This window comes from Cyprinus carpio, chromosome A17 (genome assembly GCF_018340385.1).
Source record: "Cyprinus carpio isolate SPL01 chromosome A17, ASM1834038v1, whole genome shotgun sequence".
Classification (NCBI taxonomy): domain Eukaryota; kingdom Metazoa; phylum Chordata; class Actinopteri; order Cypriniformes; family Cyprinidae; genus Cyprinus; species Cyprinus carpio.
This window is the reverse complement of record NC_056588.1, coordinates 10,607,704-10,632,944: the sequence shown is the minus strand read 5'-3', so window position 1 is coordinate 10,632,944 and position 25,241 is coordinate 10,607,704. Positions and strand designations below refer to the sequence as shown.

The 25,241-nt window shown below is 38.0% G+C and overlaps 1 protein-coding gene across 6 annotated transcripts in view; it reads right to left on the bottom strand.

Moving 5' to 3' along the window:
* LOC109108491 (EH domain-binding protein 1) overlaps window positions 1-25,241 on the bottom strand; it is a 120,956-nt gene that overhangs the window by 24,876 nt on the left and 70,839 nt on the right. For 3 of the 6 annotated variants that reach the window (XM_042774010.1, XM_042774011.1, XM_042774012.1), the window contains 6 exons: window positions 25,029-25,184; window positions 13,785-13,953; window positions 7,135-7,286; window positions 2,898-3,036; window positions 2,430-2,530; window positions 40-166 (listed from right to left, as the gene is read on the bottom strand). In XM_042774010.1, the coding sequence (XP_042629944.1) occupies window positions 40-166; window positions 2,430-2,530; window positions 2,898-3,036; window positions 7,135-7,286; window positions 13,785-13,953; window positions 25,029-25,184 (844 nt within the window). Of the gene's footprint in view, window positions 1-39; window positions 167-2,429; window positions 2,531-2,897; window positions 3,037-7,134; window positions 7,287-9,956; window positions 10,134-13,784; window positions 13,954-25,028; window positions 25,185-25,241 lie in introns of all 6 variants that reach the window. The other 3 variants (XM_042774007.1, XM_042774008.1, XM_042774009.1) reach the window with 2 other exon arrangements.

The following is a 25,241-nucleotide window of genomic DNA, read 5'->3' as shown; positions in this document are numbered from 1 at the left end:
ATTTGCCAAAACTGTTTACAGTGTAATTGGGCGGCGTACCTGTGTCCATGAGATAGCGCAGACGCTTCTCCACACGCGAGGCCCGTGTGTCGATCTGCCTCTGCTCGCTCTCCAGCGCCGCCAGTTCTCCCACAACGTACTGACTGGTGTCTTTGAACGCTTTCTGCTGGGCAAGAACAAACGAGAGGAAAGGGGAGTGATGAGAGGTTAGAAATGAAGCGTCACATCCAGGGTTTATATAGCTTTTTAATACCAGGGGAACAGTGGTCATAATGATGACTTGTGAATATTGCTTTAATTAAGCAAATGAAAGCATTTTTTTCTGGTCTCTATGGAAATGATGTATTGCTGTCCATTTTAAAAGTGGTAAAAATTATATTAAAAAAATCCCAAATTATATTAATTTGACTAATTACTAAGATGAGGTGATAAAAAAATGTATTAAAATAATACATAAAAAACTGATTTATTATTTGAAAAAAAAAATATATATATATAATAAATAAATTTGTTATATTAATATACAATAAATGTATTCTGGTAAAAATAATAATATAAAAAAATAATAAAATAATAAATACTCAAAGCTACTGTTTCAGTTTTTTGACTATTTTTAAAGATTTATTGATTTTCATTTATTCTGCCTTAATTTCTGGCATAATAATATCTGTTTTGCAGTTACGGACTGTAACTTTGAAAACTGATGTTTGACTACATGTATAAAATTTATCACGCTAAAAACAATATTATACATGTATATAAAACATACAAAAATAAAATAAACAATAAAATACAACTTAGAGCTACTGTATCAAATTTTCTGATTATGTTTGAAGAATTTTTTTTTTTTTCATTTATTTATTGCCTTAATTCCTGGCATAATAATATCTGTTTCAGCAGTTACAGACTGCAGCTTTAAATGCCGAGATATCACTACATGAATGAATTTATGATGTTAAAAATATTACACATGTAGGTAAAACATATCAAATAAAATAATAAAATGCTACTATGTTTGAAGATCTATTTATTTAATTTATTATTCCTGGCATAATAATATCTAGTTATGGACTACATCTTTAAATGCTGAGGTTTGGTGAATTTATCAAATTAAACATTTTTTACATGTTAATACAATTTTAAATAAATTAAGATACAACTGAGAACTAATGCATATTTTTGCTTTTTGATGATTTATAAATTTTTTGTCATTTACATATTTATTGTCTTTTATAATTCCTGGCATTCGTAATTCTTTTCCACAGTAATGGACTGTAGCTTTAAATGCTAAGGTTTGACACATAAAGCCTCGGGCCGCAGGATGCATTTACACACCAATATAAACACGCTAAATGACCTCAGAGAGAATCCAGTATTACAGCAATCTGGAGACTGACACACAGAGAGGCAAAATTGAATATGTGGGAGAGGTTGGTCAGTGCCTAAGGCCCTATCAGCAGGGATCTAAGAGATCAACGCAGCACATCCGTGTGCTCAGATTCACTCATGTACACATTTGGAAACACACTCCTTTTCCCGCTCACATGTGGCCCTGCTGGCAGCAGTACCCTCTGGCTCATGGGAAACACTGGAGTGAGGGATGAGACAGTGATTAGGGAGAAATACAGTAATTAAACTGCACGCTTATTTCTAAGTGTGTGATAGTGACAAGCACTCCCACCCACTCTTTATTCCACTCATTTATCGCCCTCCTCTGTCCTCTTCTCTTTCCTACTATTCTGAGATAGAGGGGGAGGGGAAAAGAGTGCTAATTTAAATTCACACTGCTGCAAAAATATATATATTTTTAGTGCTGATGCACCTTATTTCATAATAGGAACTAGAAAAATAGGGAAGAATTTTTTTCCCTTTCAAACAGCACTTTTTCTGCCTGAGTCCTCCTGCTGTCCATCAAACTCCACCTTCCTCTTCCTCGCTGCTCTATCAAATACTTCTCCCACAAATCAATTTTACACATGATCAGCCCCCTCCCCTCTGCTCTCGCCTCTCTGCCATAATTAAGTGTTGAAATTTCCATATATATTATATTAATGCAAACATCATTCGCTGGGTAATTCAGCTTGAGCTGGGTAATGGGCAAGTTCAACACCCATTAACCCCTACACAGAGAGGGGCAAAGCTGGTCTCTACTGACCTTCCCTCTCTCTTTCTGTGTCTCTACATATCTCACTCTTCCCAAGGTATGTATCCCTATGCTCTGGCCCTATATATGGTGCCGCAATAATGAAAATTTCATTAGATCAGCCTACATGGAGAGAATGAATGACGATGGGACAAATAAAGATAATTAAATCATTCTAAAATATTAGCTATTTTAATTATTATTTTAATACATAATGATGACCTGGTGTCACAGACAACATCAGTACGAACAGCCCTGATGGAGAATTTAAATATGCATTAAGTACTTCATCTTCAGTTGGCTTTCGTCCTTCGGTCTCTGTCAGAGCTCCTCTCTCCTCGGCTGCCCGCTTTAGATCTTCAGGCACTGATCTCTGCCTTTTAACCTCTGAAACGAGAGAGAGAGCGATATTAAAAGTTGATAGAGTTCATTCTCACCTGGGCACAATCACAAAATGACTATAGAGGAATATGAAGACACTTTATCTTTATCAAATGAACTTTTCAACTAATCAGACAGATCTGACAACTCCATTAAACAAATCACAATGTGTATAGAAACACCTTATACAGCAGTTATCAGTACCAGTACCTTCACTACCATCTTCACATTAAGCCAAATCAGCAGGCCTGAAAAACGGCCATCTTTACACATTAAATACATTTGTTTAATGATTACTGAACTGTTCCACAATGTAATTACATAAATGAGGTCAAATGGAGGAAGTGACATCAACAAAAGTAAAGGACTTCACCTGGCCTGGTGTCTATGTATTGGCTGAATGATTTGAGCTGTGTTTTCCTGACGGCAGACTCCTTGTGGAAGACTACGGGACTACGCAGACGTTCTGTAGCCCTGCGGAGATGCTCTGCGTGCAATTCATCGATATTATTCTATAAAAAAATGAAAAAGAGGTAGGATGAGGGAGAAGAGTAAAAGAGCAGTTAACTTAAAAGTACAGTAGAGCGGAGTCATTTGAATAAAAGTTGCTTCTGATGCCGGTCGACATTAAAGTAAAGAACAAATTAGACACACATGGCCAAGAAATGTGTAACGATGGAGCAGCGCGCCTGAAGAACGGCCGAGGAAAGGTTCTGCAGCATTTGGTACATTTCCGAGTCCCACATTAACTCACAAGCACAAAGGGAATAAGGCAATTAAGTCTACTTTCAACAAAACCTGAGCCAGAAAATGTATTCAGATTATGCAAATTAAAAGCACTATTGTCTTGGAAGCGAACATGTGTTAGCAGCTTCTCACTCCGGCTTCCAATCACCTCGATATTGAAATGTGTTATTATGTGCTGGGCCCAATAAGCCAAGCAGTCCGGAAAGCGAAACGGCTGCGTTCAGAATAACATTTGCAACGTCAATAATAATAGGAAACGTTTAATAAAGTTCGCAATTAGCGAACACGTTCCACTGCTTGAGACTGAGAGGGAGAAACATTGTTAGTGCAGACGCTAGATCACTGGTGTGTGTACGGAAACTGCACAGCTAATAAAGACAAGCGTGTACAAACAGACACACATACCGCCTCTGGCCTGTTTATTCTTAAATTATAACTTCTGAAAACAAAGCTGCAATTAGTGTGTCCCTAGAGAACTACAAATTTAGCCTGATCTCAGAGACATTTAGCGTCTGCATGTGTGAATATTAAGTTATAGCTGTTTATCCAACCGATCCAACATGTTTAGAGGAACAGTATCAACTGTAAAAAGCCCTAACTTGTAGCTTCTCTTCAACCATCCTGACAGAATGTATCATAACTCTCAGAGATTCCTACCGGCTGGATGAGATTCTTGACACATACTTGGGTCAATGACATAAAAGTATACATAAAAAAAGGTAAGGTTTCTTTTTTGTTAACATTAGTTAACTACATCAGTTACCATGAACAATGAACAATACTTATACAGCATTTATTAATATTAGTTAATCTTAACATTTTACTTACCAAAAATACATTTTTAAGATAAAAGTTATATCCGTTGACAGTTAAAGCACTGTGAACTAAAATGAACAAACATTTAAAATAAAAACATTAGCAAAGGTAAATAAATGCTGTAAAAATATATTGCTTATTGTTAGTTTGACTGAAAGTCACACTACATGACATTTTACCCTTAACACTTAACCCCCCTCCCACACATAAAACCAAAATCATGCTTATCATATAATAGGTTTATTGAAGTCACTGCATGTATGCATTAAAAAAAAAAAAAAATTAATAGACAGAAATGGGGGGGGGGGGGGGCAAAACAATAAATGAGCAATACATAATCGACTCACTTATAAAACATCATATGTCGGCAATCTGAGGGTGAAAAAATTTAATTTCATCTTAAATCCACCACTTTAAGTAGAGCACGCATCGCAGTTATGACAAAGAAACCAAAGGTGTGAGTGTGTTATGTGTTAAAACGACACATTCAACAGCCTGGATCTCTAGAGACAGCTCAACAAAGCCCTTTAACCCCATCTGATTCCTCTCATGTTAAAGTCCAAAGAAAACAAACAGGATTCAAACCCAGAGCCCCGCTAGAATCCTCGTTTCCCGGAGGACCAGAGGCCTCCAACCTCCGCTAACAACCCCTTCCTTGAAACACCTGCCCCCACGGCCCCTCGGTACCCCTGGCTGGGGCAGATATCAGAGCTATCCCCACATCGCGATCGGCGCTTTTTAATCTATTATCGTCCCAATCATTATTGTGCTGGTTGGTATTATTTTGGCAGAGGTGTATGTGCGTTTCTGAGATGCGTGACTAATGTTGCGGTCTGCTGCTCATTGCAGGCGGTTATCGTGTGCCACCATGGCAGCAGGCTCTCAGTGCATAGAGACAATTGCTAATGAGATATAACCGGGAGCACTGGGGGACTGCAATGTGTGTGTGCTGGGGCGGGAGGGGGACCACACTGTCCCACACCGTTCAACTACGGCCTTGAGGAGTAAACGGTACCACAACATCAGGCATTGAGAGAGAGAGAGAATTTGATCCTAAGTGTTTGTCTTGATACACAAACTTGTTTATTCACTCACACAAGTTCCAATAGAGAAGAGGTGAAGGTGAGAAAAGAGAGAGCGAGAACTGCTTGCTCTTTAAAACCCCACTAACCACTGGGGTTCAGAGCTGCAGTGCTCGTAACCCTGCTGATCCTCCCCTGGGCTTTGGCCTGTTGTGCAGGCCTGCAGGTCTGCAGCAGGTGCTGGACTGTTTATACAGAGAGAGAACAAGTCCCTCATTACTAAAAGCCATTTCATAATGAAGACGTCCTATAAACTACGATTAAATAATCAACTCACTTATAGTAACTATGATTGCAGTTGTACTGTGACTCAAAAACAATTGCCAGCTCTTGACAATACCGTTCTTTTTTATTTTTTTAATTAGTGTCCATTACCATTCAAAAGTTTGGGGGCAGTAAGATTTAAAAAAAAAAGAAGAAAAAAAAAAAAAGAAGAAATGAATGCCTTTTCAAGGACAAATTAAATTCATCAAAAGTAACAGTAAAGACATTTATAATATTACAAAAGATTTGTATTTCAAATAAAGGCTGTTCTTTTGAACGTTCTAATCATCAAAAATTCCTGAGGGGAAAAAAAAACTATTAGGGTTTATACAATATTAAGCAGCAAAACTGCTTTCAACACAGACAATAACACATTTCCTGAGCACTGAATCAGCTAATTAGAATGATTTCTGAAGGATCATGTGACACAGAAGACACTAGTAATGGCTGCTGAAAATTCAGCTATGCCATCACAGTAATAAATGACACTTTAAAATAAATTAAAAGAAAATTTTATTTGTAATATAAATGGTAAAAAACTTTTCAAAAGACTTGCAGAATGCAGAAAATGTATGTTTTCTCATGGCAGTTTATGATAGTAAAAAAGGAAATTAAAAATTAAATTATGTGTATAAATTATGCTATTATTACTTAATTATTACTAATAATATAATTAGGTAGATATTATTCTTCTCTGACCCAAATGAATCGCTTTTTAAGTAACAATTTTGCATCACCTTTATCAGGTCTGATAATCGGTCTCTGGAATCTAACCTATTTGTGGCTAGTCCTTGGGAAATCTCGGCCAATCATTTCACACCTGCTTCAGCACTGAATGAGGCCTGTCGACCCAAACGAACACATCACTGCAGTTATTGTGCATCAAAGAACCTGCTAACATCTGCTCACAGGAAATCCCCTCTGTCAGCAGAGAGAAAGAGAGAGAGGGAGAAAGGGCTGAACAGGTGGGGGAAGGTAGTCACCACCGTCTCTGAACATGCCCTGCAGTCACCACCTGGGGGCTCTGAATACAACAGCCAGATAGGAGGTCATCACACACATACACACACACACGTACTAACACCAAGCAGTCAGTGGTACACAGGTATGCATGTTCTTACACACACAACGCTGGTATTTAATAAACACACCAAATCAATCCAATGCATGTCAGCCTCGAGAGCCACACGCTGCTGTCGATACTTCCAAAGCTCTCTGTCTGAAAAGGTCAGGTGTGACATTAGGTAATGACTATAACGTCGTTCTGACTTGTTCATGTGTTCCGGCTTAATAGATTTAAACACATGATGTTCCTCAGAAGAATAATACCAAGAGACAGTGAATAAAAGAAAAACATTAAAGTGTTCTGGGTGGTTGTTTACAAGCCACATGTCTCTATGATATTCTGGTCTTTAAATATGGCTTTGGTCCCAACTTCAATGTAGAGATATGGTAGTTAAAATATATCTTTAAAATTTATCTTAAAATGTAGGTCTTTCAAGCCACACAATTTGAAGTAACACTCATCATGTCTATAGCCGAATCAGTGCGGAATGTGTTACTCAACACAGTTTAATACTTATGGTTCATAATATGTATTTGTTCACAATGAATCTCTAAGTATGAGCAGCAATAACTGTGATGCTTGCTTAGCAAATACAATTAAAACTGGTTAGAGCTGGTGGTTGTAAATGTGGCTACCTGCAGGCCGCCCGATTCAGGGCTGAGGGGTGAAGTACTGGAGGCCGTCAACGATGAGGAAGATGATGAAGAGGAAGGAGAGCTGCCACCCTGTGGCCGAATCTCTGTGAGCTTCTTGAGCTTCAGGTCCACATGCCTGCTGTTCATCACACCTAAAGAGAGAGAGAGGGAGAGAAAGGAAGAGAGGAAGCGTTATATGCAGCAGGCCACTCGTCTCTAACGCACAGATAAGCAGAGGACATGACAATGTTTGCCCTTAAGCAAACCGGCCCTCTCAACCTCATACACACTCACATATACACACACACTAGAGAGAGAGCAAGATGCTGAGAGTACAATACACCTGGAATGTCTCCCTTGACATTCATATACACCTCATGTGAATTAAAAGACCTCTAATGAGTTCCCAATATTCCCTTGATTTTTTGTTTTTCTATTGGCTGCTCTCTATAGAAGTATATGATACATAATATACACTACTGTTCAAAAGTCCCCTATGCTTACCAAGCCTGCATTTATTTGATAAAAATAAAGTAAATGTTACAGATTGTAAAGTTCTAAAAATTTTTAATCAATAATCAATCTGTAGAAAAAATACTCTTGTTCTCTTGAAAAAAAAAAGGTGGAGAACCCTAGAACTTGCTTTGTTACGATCAAAAAACAAGACCAAAAAAAAAAAAATGCATGGCTTTTGTGAGCCTCTGTATTCACAACAATGAAATTTGTACTGTACTGTTTGTGAATTAATCCTCTCGGGAATTGATCAGTGCTGTGTATTTCCACACAAGATTTCTCACAGCTTCAACTGCATACTGAAATAAATAAATAAATGGATACTCAGACTCAAGATTAAACTCTATCCATTCATTTCCTCTAATTCAATGGACACTCAGGTAGACTCAAGTTGAAACTCTATCCAGTCGTTTAGCTCTAATTCAAGAATCTCTAGCACTTCCACATCTATTTTTTCTTTCCATCAGTGAGGGTACAAGTGAGCAGCCACACATGCTTAGAGGGAGCGGTGCTTCTTCATTGAAAGAAGCACAACTCATAACATCTCTTTCTCTTTAAATGAACAATGACTTCTAATTTTCTCTCTCCACATACAAACTTGTCTTTCAAATGTTTTGGTGTCTTTTTTTTTTTTATGTCCGCCTTTATAAATTCTAAGTCTTTCTCTAATAACCTTTCACTAGCAGGTTTAGCCTTGCCCTCTCTCTCACTCTCTTTCTCTCATCTGGGCTAGAGATGAAAGTGAGGTGAGGAAGCTTTTCATGTGGGTCCTGTTCTCGTCTCCCAGCATCCCTCTCTCTCCATAAAAATACACCACAGGATTCATTTATCAGGTCTCAGCACAACCTGGATAAAGGGGCAGGTGTGTGTATTGACCAACAGTTTGCCCAAACACAAGAACCACATCCTCAACTAATTAAAGTCTGCACCATGATGGATGTCTATACGATCTTTTGTGTTTTGATCAGTTAGGTTTTTTCCCAGCAGTCCATTTTTGTTGTTAGAAAAATTACCAAAAGTCCACTGTACCAAGGAGAAAAGTATGACTCTTTGAGAGCTGAAATATGCTAAAAAACTCCTCCTTTTTCATTATGACACATCTTCATTTCATTATGTTAGAGAAAAGGATTTCGTCTGTGAAAATGCATAGATCTTCTTTTCACAATAACAGACAAAAACACAAACCAAACAATGAAACAAACAACGTAGATACTGCACACAAGTAAACAAAAGAGAAAGAATAATTCAGGTTTCCTGAAGATATAATCTCATAGACTTTCTCAGCAAGACAAAAAAACTAATTATTAACTTCACATCTCTTCAGAAGATATAATTGTGTTTGTCTTGACAATATGTTCAAATACTCTTTAATTAAACGCAAAGGCACAAAACATTAAATAAAAAAAGAATTTCTCCCAAACAGAAATGAAACTTTATTAACAGGCACAAACCTCCCTTAAGAAAAAGATGAACTTAGTTTTTTTTTTCTTAATGTTATATTGAATTAAAAGATAAATTAATTCTAAAAGGTGGTTAAAATACAAAGTTACGCCACTGGGGACAAGAAATAAATACAAAAATTATATGGCTGCATGAATTTAGTGAAAAAATTTAAGTGCGATTTTTTAGATTAAAAAAAAAACCTTCTGGTGTGCTTGTTAATAGGGATGCACAATTTGGCCAAGCTTTTGTGATTATATATTAATAAGACAACAACAATATTAATTAATAATATTTGTCACTATTATAATTATTAAAATATTATACAAAACAATAAATATTACTACTGTAATTTCATTGCAATTCCAATATTTCACTGTAAAATTACAATCGCAATATTTCTGAGCACTTCATAAACACTTTGGTTTATAATCATTCCTTATTACAAGTTTGGAAAGATGTTTGTTGCATATCTTCCCAACACTTTATAAGCAAACCAATGCAGAGATGAGTTTGCATGAAGCGGCATTTCCTGTGTTTAAAAACACTGGATGTTGAGCAGCTCATGTGTAGAAGAACACAGTGCAGTGTTTCACTGTGAAACATGGAGCGCATGTATTTGATAATCACACTAAGCTGATTTGTGGTTTTTGTTTCATTTTGATTAATCATGCAGCCCTACTAAATCAAGGGTTGTCATGGTACGATAAAACGTTAAAGGTTAATAAAAAATCTAAAACAGACAGAAGTAGTTATACACAGATAAATCACTGCACACTAATGCACAAACTTGGGGATCGAATGTTGCGGTGCACACACGTTCTCTCACACACACACACACATGCTGAGGTCATGCAGTGTTGGGTTACCCAGAGAGGCCAGGTCACTGGCAGAGTTAGTAAAATCATCTTCCATTAGACATGAAGACGACAGTTCCTCCTCAGTGTTAGTATGAGTGACATCATCAGCGTGAGACGCCGCTGCCGCCTCAATATCACTCCTGCTCGCCTCATCCTCACCCTCCACATTCATCCCATCCATCATGTCTGTGAGCAAACAAACAAACAAACAGGGATGCCCAAAAAAAGAGAAGAGGAAAGAGACAGAGGATGTTAGTAAAGCATTGAGCGTTATTTCGGTATTCCAGCGGGAAAGGAAACTTTGCATGTTAGTGAAGAGTCAGAAATGCATTTGTTTAGACCTATTTAGATATTCAGATAGTATTTCCTTAACAAAAAGTTTACTGCTATCACACTGGGGGGGGGTGTGTTTGAGCTGAGAGAAATCAGGCAGATGGTTGAGGGTGTCTGGCAGAGAGCTGAGCTTTGTGTGTGTGTGTTGCATGGCAGATTTGGCCTTGACGGCAAAATCTCCTCCAGAGTTCCTCTTCCGCATCCACAGATCTGAATCCCACAGAGCCCTTGACAATACACACTCAATCCAAACACATCGATCTCATTCAGTTATATGGTAACCAGAGCAGAGCCGCACACACATGTGGCAGTCAGAAATTAAATAAGAGACAAAACAAAGACGAAAAAGGGCTGCACGATTCAGGGGGGAAATTATAATAAATTTTAAAAACATTGTGCTATTTAAAATGCAAGGGCTGTTGTTTGTAGAGCTGTACAAACTGTCTGATAATTTTGTTATTACATATCAATATGACTATAATCTAATAATAGTAATAACAATAATAATTGTATGATTATTAATATTACTATATTATAATTTATAAAAATAATTATATTATCATAAGAAATCTTAATCAGAAATATTACTATTGTAATATTTCACTGTAAAAACTGCAAAATAAAAACGTATTTAAGAAAAACAAAGAAACTGTATTGTATAGTATGACTGTAAAATGACTGTTAATCAATTTCTAATATTTCATTTCTATATTTTAGCTGTTAAACCAAGTTTTTATTTTCTGCTGAAAACATTTAGTTGAAAAAAAAAATCCATAAAACAGTTTTAATAGTTGTGATTTGTTAAAATTACATGATGTAGGACCTTTATACAGTGCATGTTGTCTATCCCTTACAGTCTCGTCTTCATCTGTGGTCAATTAAATTTGCCATCCAACCTGATTAAGGTCTACGTACTGTATAAGCACATTATATAAGTGGTTTGTGTATAACAGTTTTCACTTTGAAAACAGCTTCACTCTGAAACACACACTGCACATATTTATGTAATTAAATCATAACCTTTGCAATTTTTTAAAATTGCATTTTAATTTTATTTTGATTACTTGTGTAGCCCAATAGGAAAATGCCACATGATGTCCCTAGAAAAATGCCAAAAAGAGCGAAAGAAAGAAACAGTATGTTTCTTTTTTTCTTTCTCCTTAATGCAATTTTTTATTTACTCTCCATGATATGGACACACACACAGGGCAGTGCTAAGCAAATTAACAGAACGCATGCTACTGGAGTTGGTGAAAGTTTTACTGGCAAATTTTTTGCTCTACTCAGCTCGAGCTCTTTCAGAAATAGAGGCGATTGTTTGTGTGTGTGTATGTGTGTGTTGGTGGGATTATGCGTTCTGCACGATAGGCCTTGTGCATCAAGCCTATAGCATTTCCCTCCAACCTGATTTTTAATGAGTTCTACAATTAGCAGAGTTCAACAGCCTGAAAGGCCAAATAAACCATTTCTTCCTCTCCCTCCCTCCGACCCTTTTTCCTTCACTCCATCCGTACACAGGTTTGTCCGTCTCTGCGGGCCGCGAAAGGTTTTCTGCAGCATTTCTGAGCCACGGTAAATGCGTGATTGCAGAGGAGGGAACACTATTAGGCAGACAGGGAGAGGATGAAGAGAAAATGGAGGGCGTCAAAGAGTGTGAGATGAAAGAGATAAAAGGAGAGGAATATTGTGTCTCCCCTTGAGCTGTGAAATGGTACACACGGACATGAGCCGGCACAGAATTAGGCACAGCGGCTAGCCCGCTATGTTAACACCTCGAGTATTAAACAGAACCTCGATACGCCGCTAACACCCCTCTTGCTCGGCGTGCACGCACACTTTTAATTATACGCAGTGGCTAGCCACAATGCTAAGACCCCTTGGCGTAAACATGTTTAATAACACGCCACAGCTGCCCGCTATGCTTATGCCCCACTGTTTCTGCACGGGCCTCCCAGTGGTTAACGTTACACTAACGTGTCGTCTCTTTGTCCTGCAATGTGAAATAAAAGGAGAAATGGTGGCTGATGATAACACAGGACCCGGCGGGAAAGCCGAGCTGAAGGAGACACAGTCTATAGGAGTCCTACATGGACAATGAGATGCTGATTACCCGGCATGGGTGTGTGTTATAATGACGGTGATGATGATTTAGGACATGTGGACTGGTGTGTATGTGTGTGTGTTGGGGCACAGGGCAATTTTGGCAGTCGCCGGAGTTCTCCTGATGTATTTCTGAAGGATTATATGGGAAGTGACTGCCTGAACAAATGGAAGTGAAGCCCTCTGTGAACACCTCAAATTAGAGTTCAGACTACGTGGGTGTGTTGGTGTGTTTCTTAACGTAATGCTCCTTTGGGCCTTGAAAGCAGATGTGTTGGTTGCCATTATGAAGTGAACAACAAAATCGCTTTTTAAGGACTGAGAGCCACTAATGGAAACACACACACACACACACACGCACACACACACACGCATGCATGGCCTGCTCTTAATGGACACACACACTGGAGCTTCAGCCCAGCCCAAAACATAAAAATGTAAACTAATAAAAATTAAAAGTCAAATAAAAACAGAAAATGTAATACTGAAATAACAATGACAGAAAACGTGTGCAAGTTCAATACAAAACTCTAAAATCACCAAAGAATTTAAATTCTGCTCATCATTTTAGTTCATTGAACTAAAGCTGAAATACAATTAAATATAAATATTAGATTAAACCTTAACTGAAATAAGTTGAAGTACTAAAATTACTAAAACAAAAATAAACCAAAGGCAATATATATATATACATATATATATATATATATATATATATATATATATAAAACATAAAAATTTAAACTAATAAAAATTAAAAGTCAAATAAAAACAGAAAATGTAATACTGAAAATGTTGTTCCAAAGTTGTATGACTTTATTTCTTCTGTGGAACACAAAGGAAGACATTTTGAAGAATGTCTCCGTGTTTTTTTGTCAGTATAATAAAAGTAAATGGGGTCCAAATGGGATGATGTTTTGGACTGCATTTACTTTCATTTTTACAGGCAACAGTTCAAACATTTTTCAAAATATCTTCTTTTATGTTATGCAAAATAAATAAAGTCACACAGGTTTTAATTTTTGGGTGAAACAGCCCATGCTTTTAGGCACTAAATGAATTTTAATCAATATTTCTCTTGCTTCATCCCATCTTGGATGTTATTTTTTTCCAACAACCATGATGCAATGCATAATGAGGTTACCTTATTTATGAAGGAAGGATGTAAAGCTGCTTTTAGACTTCTGCCAAAACAAGGTATATACCCTTGGGAGCATGCCTACGTAGGCATCTCACTAGATTTTGATACAGAGCTTATGTCTGTGGTATTTCAAAGTAAACACATGTAGATTTGTGTGTGTGTTTGCATGCTTATGAGAAAATGTGCATGCATGCACGCTTGCGTGCATTATGCATTGTGAGTGTATGTGAGCATTCGGCCTATAAAAGCCCCCCTGCACTCACCTCCAGCTGTCTTTGACCTTCCTTTTAAGTTGTTCCCAGCTGCACTACAGGCAATTGAGGTGGAGTCAGTATAGAGAGGCAGTTCAGCCATCTTTACTCCAGATCGAGCCTCCGCTATCAGCTGCCTGGCTCTCTCTCGCAGCTGCCTGCGCCGTTCTTCATCACGCTCCTGACACACACACACAGACAGACAGAAGCAGAGGGAGAGGGGGGTTATTGAACAGGTGCCATCTCAAGTAATTGACAGAAATGCCATTTTCACTCCTCACTCTCCCATCAGATCAGACTGATAGCAGATTATTTTACTAGTCAGGATGGAGGGTCTCTGGCACAGAGGGAGAGAGCAAGAGAGATTCACTGCATGGTTTATTTGTCATTGATTCTGTATAGGTCCAGACATAATAAACCTGAGATATCTGCTGGAATTTTCGATTTTTTTTTTGGTCTGACTATGAGTGTTTTGTGTGAATCAACAAGAAGTAGAGACAGAAATGTATGCATCAGCTACATGGACAAAAATAAACAGATAGGAAAAGGAAAAGAAAGTAGCAGACGATGACAGGGAAATGTCATTGGATTGAAACTTGCATTATGTTCATTAGGAACATCTAACAGGAGTCCAGAGGTCTGACATGTAAACCATTTTTAATAACAGTTTGCCATACTGGACTTGCTGCTCATTTTGTTCAAAAACATGATCCATTTAAGTCCACATGTCATACTAAGAAAAAGCTATGCTTCTAACCACAGACTGAGAACTATATTTCCAACTACACAACTTCAAACATCAACATTTTCAAAGAATCAAATATTTTAGATAATTCTGGATGGTTATTATAGCCTAACAATTTTTATGTAATATTCAAATAGTTGTAGTACCACTACCACTACCACTAGCACATATTAACATTTAGACAGGTCTGCTTAGCATGATGGGTAGTCTGGCCCCACAGACAGCCACATAAACAGACATACAGTACATGCACATATTTTCAAGATGGTAACAGGTTTCTAAAGCAAAAGAGCAGAGAGTGAATTATCCCAGCTGGTTACAAAAGCATTAAGTTAATTAACCCCATTTCACCTGTTTCTGTGAACACTGTTTGTCTGAAGCCATTGTTGAGAAGGACAATGAGCAGAGACATGCAGATGAGGGAATCCCAGGAGCACTTTTTAGGGGTCCAGCCCAGAGGCCCTTGAGTCTCAGGGTAATTTGAACATGCAAGACAAAGCTAAGGCCAGGTTACACCTGAAAACACAGGAGGACTCCTGCCAAAACTGAACTATGTTCTTGCAAAATTAATACATCTGCTCTAATTGGAGGATGGAACAGCCAATGATATGGATGCGAATAAATTACAAAAACAAACAGAACCACGTGTTTCTGTGAGCGTAACAAAATCTACCTCTACTCTATAATAATGTATGTTTCGTTTGAGCTGTGAGGCTTTTGCCCTGTGCTCCTCATACAATTTAACATAATATAATTGTCATTCTTTCTGCAGTTGAAGTCTAAAATGCCAAATGATCCGCTTAACCTTGCAGGTATCATCACACACAACCTTCGACACACTGTTTTACATATAGCGATTCAGGGTTAGGCTAACCATTAGTACAGAAAATGAGATTCCTTGTGTGTGTGCGCCTGAAGGGCAGGATTAGCACCAGGCCCAGTGTAAACTGCTTTCAGGCAACTCTGGAAATGTTCTGTAATACTGTAGTCAAGGAAAATTAACAAGAGATGAAGAACAGAAGCAGACAGAGGAAAGGAAAGATGCATCAATCCACACAGACTGTGCTGGAACATTTAACAGAAGCTTGTAAAGGGGCAGACAGATGCTTTATGAAGTTGGAAATGCATGGTATACCTGGAATAAATGCTGATTCACACTAAATGGATGATAACACTGATGGTGAAAAAGCCCAGACATATGTGTTCAGTTCAGTAAGTTTTTTTTAACCAGAAATATTTACTTTAAATAATAATAATAATAGACTTTTCACAATGTATTACATTTTCAGGCCTGTACTTTCATCATATTTCCAGATTTATCATGACCATGGGAACCTTGATTTAAGAACTCTAACTTTTTCACACATACAAAAAAAAAACCACAACAAAAAAAAAAAACTAAATTTACTTGCATTGGACTGAAAAAGAGAGATTTTTTTTTGGGGGGGGGGCAATAAGCTTCTAGAAGTATATTAATTATTAATGTTTATATTAAATAAGATTTACTAATCTAGATTACTGTTCATTTCTACGTGTATTACCTTTTTTTTATTGAAATGTATAAACATTAAACTAATAGACTAATAAATGTTGTAAAAATATTTTCATTTATAACAATATTGTAAAATATTAACTACTGTTAAAAAACAGAAAAAGCAATCTAACTTATTACAATATAACATTCAAAATGAACTATTGTTTAAGAATTTTACCTTAATGTAGTGTGTTTTTGTCATTATTTATTGTGATTTGTATAAATGCTTTTAAAAATCATGCTAATAAAGCACTGAAAATCTGAGACACTGAAAAGAACAGTTATGAAAGTGTGAAGTCAAAATGCATGGACAAAAATAATCACAGAGAGACACAAATGGACTCCCCAAATGAATCAGCCTTACACACTGTGCAGAATAACCACTGTGGAACGATCCATTTCTACAGCAGCAATGAGGTGTAAAACTGTCTGTCCTCTTATGAAGAGATTTCTTTAATGACTCTCTCTTCAAATGGACTTCAAGTGGCTCTTCTTCAGCTACACTGAAGCTTGACCGTTCAGTCTGGACTCTCCAACTGGGCTATGCTTGGAGTGCGAGAAAGAGGGAGAAAAAGGAAAACAGGGGAGAGAGATCAGTGGCCCATCCAACCTCCCAGCTGCAGATCAACAATAATAATGAGATCCACAAGAACAACTAAATAATGGGGTGGCAGAAACGATGACAAAGTCATAGTTAAAGATGGAGAAGAAAACATGGTGTGTGGGAAGACTTCACACTATCTTTTGGGAAGAAAAAAGCGAGGGAGAGATGCGCAAAAGCAGATAATGGAGGGCTGTCGCCCTCATCCTGGACAGGAGATCCATGGGAGAGAGGGGGTGGACGGCAAAGCTGAGGCCCAGACAGAAGCACTAACAGTGGGCATGGGGTCCGGGTGGCTGCCCCAGTCTGGCTGCTCTTTTGGAGGGGGCTGGAGGGTGGGTGGGGGCTCTAAGGGTGCAGTGAGCCATGGAAGGAGTCGCTCGGCTGGGCACACACACAGGCTCAGGGCCCTGGCGCTAACACAGCCGTGCCAGCCAGCCAGAGACGGTGCCAGCCAGTGAAGCACAAACAGATATATTTGTCATGACACACTGAGTGTGCAGAGAAGGGGAGGGCCGCACGCACACACACACACACACACACACACACAGCACAGCCAATCCAAAAGCCTCACACACAAACGTGTGAAAGGATGGGAACCATTAGTAATTTATCAATTCTGGTTCAGATTCCATTCATGATTTCAATAATGATTCTTTTCCTAATTTTGAGGAAAAATGAATGGAATACGATTGGAAAACAATACTTTCTTGCCCTCAGCAACCTGTCTGGTCTCAGCAAGTGTTTTATTTTACATTTATTTAGACAATTCAGCATAGATTTTTTTTTTTAGGCATATCAGCCATTTATCTATCGGCTATTAAAAATTATTATCAGCTTCTCTTACATTTTTGTATTATTTTTTATTCTATTTATTTGCTTTATATTTATTTAATCGATTTACACTTATATAAATATTTTTTAAAGTAATACAATACATACATACATATATATATATATATATATATATAATAAAATATATACATAAATTATATTGTAATATAGTAAAATTATATGTTTATAGGTGTGTTTTCAAACAGAAATGATTCACTTGAAAGTTGATTGCTGATAGAAAATAAGACAATGGCGTGAAAATCAACAAGGAAGTGACAACGTCACCAGTTATAATTAAGAACCGGTTTTTGATTCCCAACCCCACTATGAAATACAAACGGTAGACAAATAACCAAACCCAAATATTCAGTGCATTTACAAAAGCAATCAAATATGAATGCAATGTTTGAGACACGTTCAAGAAAATGAAAACATTGCCACGTCTCGGGCTCATCAACCCTCTCTCTCCATCCTTCAGAAAATGGCCTGTGAAATAAAGAGACTTCCTTGTCCTCTTCACCTTCCTCTCTCTGCACTGTCTATCAAACCCTCCTCTCTTTTATTCATCCTTCTCTCCTATTTCTGTCTTCTTTAAACGGAAAATACAGATCGTCTATGATCTGTCCCCTGGCTTCGTGGTCTGTAATGAGAAAACTTCACCTTGTGTCCCCGGCCATTCTAAAGGAAGCATTCGGCTGCTCCTGTTCACAAATCCAATTATATGTAGTCGACAGAGAGAGAGGGAGAAAGAGAGAGTGCGAGCGTACAGAAGACGAAGCATTGGGTGGACAGACGGGGCAGCTTTTCTTCTGTAATGTGGCCTCTGCTTGGTGTTGAGGTGTCAACTTAAAATGCAAGTAGTTGAGCACCAGCTAATCCTACAGCAGCCTGCTTTAGCCCCAAGCCAAACCAGAGCGAGAGAGAGCAAGCGCGAGAGAGAGAGATGCCACCGTGGCCTTATCGCTGGGCTGCAGATGTGGTTCCTGGATCAATGCACATACACCACGATCAATGCATTTGATAAAGAATTAAGAAGAAAACTGTACATGCTATCAAAGGCCGTTGTACATAGCATAATTATGCTTCTGCATGTGTGTAGATGATACCGGCGCGGTGCGAGGGCGAACAGATAAATAGAGAGATAGAGGTAGATGTCTTGCGGGCTACACAGCCTGCCCTTAGCAACCGACTCACAAAAAAAAAAAAAAATCAAACAGTTACCAACCCATTTCGGAGGATGGAAGGATAAAGGCTGATGGCCAGGTTTGTCCCTCAGAAAGACATGTGGCATTTAACGTACAAGCATGAAGGCATCTAAGACACTCCCAAAAAACACTTATAGTGGGCATAAACAAAAATAACAATGTCAAGCATGGGATTACTACCAAAAAAAAACATGCTTATTTCAAAATACAACTGCAGAGAGCCAGAGGCAAGAGGCACACACACTGCTGAATGTGGGCAGTTAGAAAGACAAACCCCCTGATGTGGGTGAAATAGTAGATGAACAGGTTGAGCAGGTTGAGTTTGTGTGTGAGGAGGAAGAAAACTTTTTCCTTTACATGACAACATAATTACCTGGCAGAGAGAGCTATTCACTGCAAGGTGTTCTTTACAGAGTACAAACAACACACACCTACTTCAGTCAACATGAAAGCCAGCTTGCTTTCGTAATGTGACATGTTTCTGAGTAAAACAAGATATTTAGTGAGAAAAAGATAAGGCTGATCGGGAATTGGTTGGATTGAGAGATGACGGGAGGGGGGTGAAAAATAACAGGGCTTGGTGACATCAACTGGAATGTTGTTGAAGAGGACAAGCAATTTAAGACATTTTGTACTTTTTTTATGTTCACCAACGTATTGTTCACAGTAACAACTGGAACTTGTATTAAAGTGAACATGAAATCAAAATTGACAAACTGCTCCTCCACTGACTGATTTCTTTTCTGTTGACATCACTTGAAAGTAGTAATCAAAGATACAGTAGAAATAGTAATATTGTGAAATACTGCAACTTCAAATTTACATTTTCTGTTTGAATATATTTTAAAATGTGATGGAAAAATTAAAGTCATTACTTTAGTCTTCACTCTTACATGATACTTCAGAAATACATCTAATATACTGATTTAGAACACTAAAATATGTTTTATTGTTAATGTTGAAAACATTAATGTTGTGCTGCTTAATGTTTTTGTGGACAGTGATACATTTTTTTCAGCATTTTTTGATTACTAGAAAGTTCAAAAGAACAGCATTTATTTGAAAATTTTAATGCATCATTCATGAATTTAAATATTTTGTTTTGACACTTTACTGTTAAACAAATAGTTAACCAACTAGTTGTGGATTGTTTTAGGAAACTTATTCAACCTGGCTCCATTCTGGTATGTAACGCCCACTTTTCACCATCCAATCAGTTTCTAAATAAACAAAATCAAGAATAAAAGCTTTCACTAGATCAGTGAATATCCAGCTCAGCTCAGAAATGCATCAGATTACGGATGTAAAATAGGTTGCAGATAGCAATGCACATTCAAGAAAGTAAATAAGGTAAATTTTTAAATTTATTGTTAACTTGAAAAAGTTTGATCTCTTTTAGTCTTTAGCAAAACTTGGAGCATGACTATTAAAAATGTATTAATGCGACAGAAAATCAACAAGTTATTGAAAAACGTTGTACTAATGCTTATACTTACTTTCTTTAATTAAAGTGTTCAGACAGACACACAAACGCTCATAGCACTCTCTCTCTCTCTCGAAACAAACACTTTTCAGTCCAACTGAAATAACTGGATTAAACAATTACAATTTCATATCAAAATAAACTTAAACTTTATGCTTTTATCCTTCATATTTTATTCATAGGAGACTTATGAATGAGGTTAAAAACTGAAGTGCGGCAGAAAAGAGAGAGAAAGGATTGAGGTAGTGGGAGAGAAGAAAGCAGAGGTCATTGTGGTGGAAAGAGAGACAGAGAAAAAGAGAGAGACAAGGGTGGGGGGGAAAGAGGAGACAGCCCCACTGAGAAATAACTGGGTGTGCGTAATGCTGGAGAGAGCAGTGGCTTGATCGCAACTCATGAAGAGATTGGAGGGGCGTTTCTCTCTTTCTCTTTCTCGTCATATCTCTCTCTCTCTCTCTCTAACAGTTTCTCTGTTCCAACCAAATGCTTTGATCTCCACACACACAGCCATTCAACTACCTTCTATCCATTCTGTTTAATTAGACGAGAATCCACCGGAAAAAGAAAGGTTTCCAAACTAAAAAGACAATCGGAATGCAGCACGAGAGCCTCTGTGTAGTCACGTCAGCATGTTAAAATGCATATGGAAGGCGCAGCAACGGTTCCTTTGAAAGTCTGAGAGAATCGTTTGAGGGTGTCAGACCCAAAGAACAGAGAACAGGAGGATGGCTGTGGCCTAATTGGCCCAATTAACTCCGAGTCTCTGGTGCTTGCTGGGACAATTGGTCATCCCCGGGCCTTCCCACTGACTCTCACGCATCAGAGGTGGGTTGACGCTAACGACTGTGGACTACAGAGAGAAAGAGAGAGATCACTGCTGTATGTGTTATAACAGAAAACACAACAAAACAAAAAAAAAAAAACAACATATTACATTACGATCTCATCTCATAACTCAAATCTAAATGAGGCTGAAAGACAAACATGATAGAGGCCTAAAAACACACACACACACAAGCGCGCAGGGAGGCTGCCACGAGTTCAAAGGTTCGCTCCATCTCTCTCAGAGAGGGAGGGTCATGGGCGGCTCTGAAAAGTCACCGCACTGTCACACAGAGTGGGAGGGAGGGCGGAGGATGGAGAAGAGAGTCAGGAGGGTGAAGCAGGGCCTCGTCGGTAAAAATCAAACACAGTCCAATTAAACTAATCATAACGAGCCAGTGAACACAAGGAAGCTCACCTGGAATCTTTTCCTTCTCTTTTTCCTCCCCCTTTCCTGCTCTCTTTCTCTCTCTCTCTCACCGTACCCTCCATAATTACCCTGGCCAAAGCGCTGTGAAATTACTGCACTGATCAACTAATGCTTGAGAAAATCTGAAGAAACGCACTGTCCCCTTTTTCTGCCTCCCTCCCTCCCTCCCTTTTTTATGATTTAAAGTACTACATAAATAAAAATTATTTCTCCTCACTATCGCTCCCTCTCCCCTGCTTTCTCTTTATCAAGGACTGAAAAAGAGTAAAAGGAAACAGAGGGGAGATTCTCTTCATTTTATTTGAAAGGTCTTGCCTATGAAAGATTGAAAATGAAGTGGGGGAGGAATGTTCAGGGTTCAAGAGCAACTGTGGCATAATGCAACTGCCACAAAATGTATTCATCTATCACTTTTAAAAATTGCATAGTGTAACACGGGACCAGGCAGTAAAAATTAAAATACAATTTTAGCAATAAAACAAGACTAGTGTGACAGAAAAACTTTCAAATCTACAATTGCATCACATCTTTCAACTGTTGTCATGATGACATAATGCCGGTAATCCAGGAAGGACTGTTTGCATGGTGCAAACCAGTTTTGAAATTAACTTAAAACTAATACTTAAATTAATGAAAAACCTTTTCATTATAAAACTTAGAAATACTGCCTTGCCAAGTGGCTCAAAATAAAATAAGTTCAAACGTAATCACTTAAATTACTAAAATATAAAAAAAGAAATAAATCAAAGCTAAATAGAAATATTTACAAAACAATAAGACAAAATTATTACAACTTAAACTAAAGTTAAAAATAAAAAATGAAAATGTAAAAATAAAACCCTGTGATAAATACTGTTTTAAAATAATCCTAAAATAACCTCTGCACCCACAGGAATAACAAGTTCATTCACCTAGAAAAATATGGACACTTCAAAAAAAGACCATTTATATGATTGTCATTTTATGATGATATGCTTTTATTATATATATATGGTCTGGAATCACTATAAATCGCTGTAGTCAACACTAAGCCACACACCCTAATATTTGCCTTTGTCAAAAAACTGAGGATGAGAATAAATTATTTCGCTGTAGTCAACACTAAGCCACAAATGTTGTCAATAGCACTTAACTTAAACCTGGAACATTCCTTTAAGAATGCATGTATGTGTACACTAGCATGAAGGGGGTGTTGTGCTGCTGTGCTTTTTCTAATTTTTCATTAATTAGCGATTTGCTCTCAGCAGTGGGTGAAGAACATGAGAGCGACTCAGAGGTTTGGTCCTAATGGATTGTGAAGGCCACCTACCCATAGTACAATGACCACTACTAAACAATCCTACTATCGAAGACCTAAACACACACATATACACAGAGTTAGCACAGAGTAGAAGAGCAGGAGACAGAAAGTGAAGCACAGACAGAGAGAGAGAGAGAAGGAGAGAGGGGGAAACGGACACTGGTGGCAAAGATCAAAGCAAGAGAGCCAATGCAGCACAATGGAGCACAATTAACATGGCATGTAAAAGAACAAGAGAAACACACACACACACACACACACACACACACACACGCACAGCAGTTCTGATGAGAGGGGTGGGCTCACTGATGGGCCTATTGAAACACACCACTGACTGAGGACAATGACTGGCCCGCTAGCCATCCAACACACTCACACGCACAATCAAGTCTGTATGCTAGCTGCTAACAATATTGCAAACATGGAGAAAAGGTGCTTTATTTAAAAGACCCCTTGAAATGTTTTGACAAATTGTTTAACTTCTATATCCTGTTGAAAGTTGTGGCAGAATATTGCTACGGCTAGTTGCTTTAGAAAAAAAAAAGACAACAGCCGACAGCAAAACTTGATAGCTTGTACTGTGTACAAAAGCAATTAAGATATTTTAAAAATGAATAGACTACTGTTAAAAAATTGCATTGGTACTATTTTTTTTATGTTTTTGAAAGTCGCTGTGCTTACCAAGGTCACTTTATTTGATGAAAGATACAGTAAATACCTTAATATCAAACTGAATAAGATTCAAATCTTCTCTGTTCTTTGCATTTCATCTGAATGTCAGGATCATTTAGCAGTTGCCAGTAAAATAAAGCACACAGCATTTCGGCCCATGCTCAAGTGTGTTACTGAAAAGCTCACTACACCCCAATGACTTCCCTCTCTCTCTCTCTCTCTCATCCATCCTCACTTTCACCCCTCCATCTCTATCTTTGCTTTGAAAGAATGGAGCAAGTCTTAATTTAATTAAAATATTCCCTCTGCATGCTAAAGCGTAAAGTCTCTTCTTAGTGGAGGAGCTTCATGCAGAGGCCAGTGATAAGATAACAGCGCTTACTAATCAAAACAAGACATCAACTAATCTAATCTAAATCACTAACAATTACCAGTGTGCCAAGCCACGCTCCCTTTTGATCAATGTTTTCTATTAAAAAGTGAAACAATTCAATATTCCAGCAGGCTAATGCACTGAAGCCTCATTAGCACATCGTCCTTGGGATGGAGGCATTGTGAACGCACACACAGACGCTAATTTGTGGCTAATTTACAGGACGAAGACCATCTCCCCTTCATCAGAGCACAGAGGACTTTTGCAGGAGGAAGAGACTACAAGAAAATAAAATATTTTTCTTTGGAAAAAAAAAACAATTTAGGGCAGCATCACAGTGAGGTGCCTTCTTGTTCCTGTTCTTTGCTTTCTTATGCATTTCATTCAAGGGCATCTCATTTCCTTTTAAAAATTCATAAAGCAAAACGTCTGAATAAATCTGCCATACGCCAGATATTTCATCATGTCCTGAAAACCCCTCCCCTGTGGTTCTGTATGTTTATGCCACTGTGTTTCTTCCCCTAAAACAGGATGTCAGGAGAACTGAAATGTTATTTGGATGTGGCCTGAGCTTTTCAACGTCAAGTGTCAGCCGTCCTGCAGTACTGAGCTCAGCAGAGCATGTTTATTTAGCATTTAATGTTCTCTGACTGGTCACTTCCTACATCACTACCTGGAGTCCTTGAGTAACCCTTAAAGACCTTTCCTGTGTGAAATGAGAGACTCTAGCATGCAGGCTCTTGGCTACAGAATAATATTAAACTATATAACTACATAAAAGGATCATCCAGAGATGATCCCGAAACTGATTAGGACTTACTATGCAGGTGTATATGCAATACACACCCTTTTGAAAATTTTGGAAAAACACAAAATAAAAAAATAAAAAAAAATAAATAAATAAATAATTCAAAATTCAAAATTATTACATTTACAGGATTTAGTCATGGGCGGACTGGGACAAAAATTCAGCCCTGGCACTGTAGCCTGTAGAAAGCAATTTTTATCTTTTAACAAATTTTAATGTTGTAACTATTTCACAATATTACTGTTAATACTGTATTTCTGATCAAATAAATAAGAGAAACACAAGAGAAAAATATTACCTGTCCTAAATTTTTGAACAGTAGTGTAAAAACAACAGACATCACATCAATAATCTGTGGAGTGTGTGTAGGTGACTGTGCATTAGTGCCAAACAAATCCAGAGGGACTGATGGGCGGGGCTTAGTCTAGGGCAAGAGAGTCATGGCACACATCAATAATCTGTGGAGTGTGTGTGGGTGACTGTGCATTAGTGGTGCTTTTGATTCCAGCCTTCATGGCAGCATCGCTAGTGATAAAAACTCTACGGGCCTGTTCCAATAGCAGCCTGGCCCTCTCCTTCAGCTCCTCTTGACGAGACAGGACCTTCTGCAATCCAGAGAAAGAGATTTTATAAAAAATTGAGTGTAACCAAGTTTCACTTTG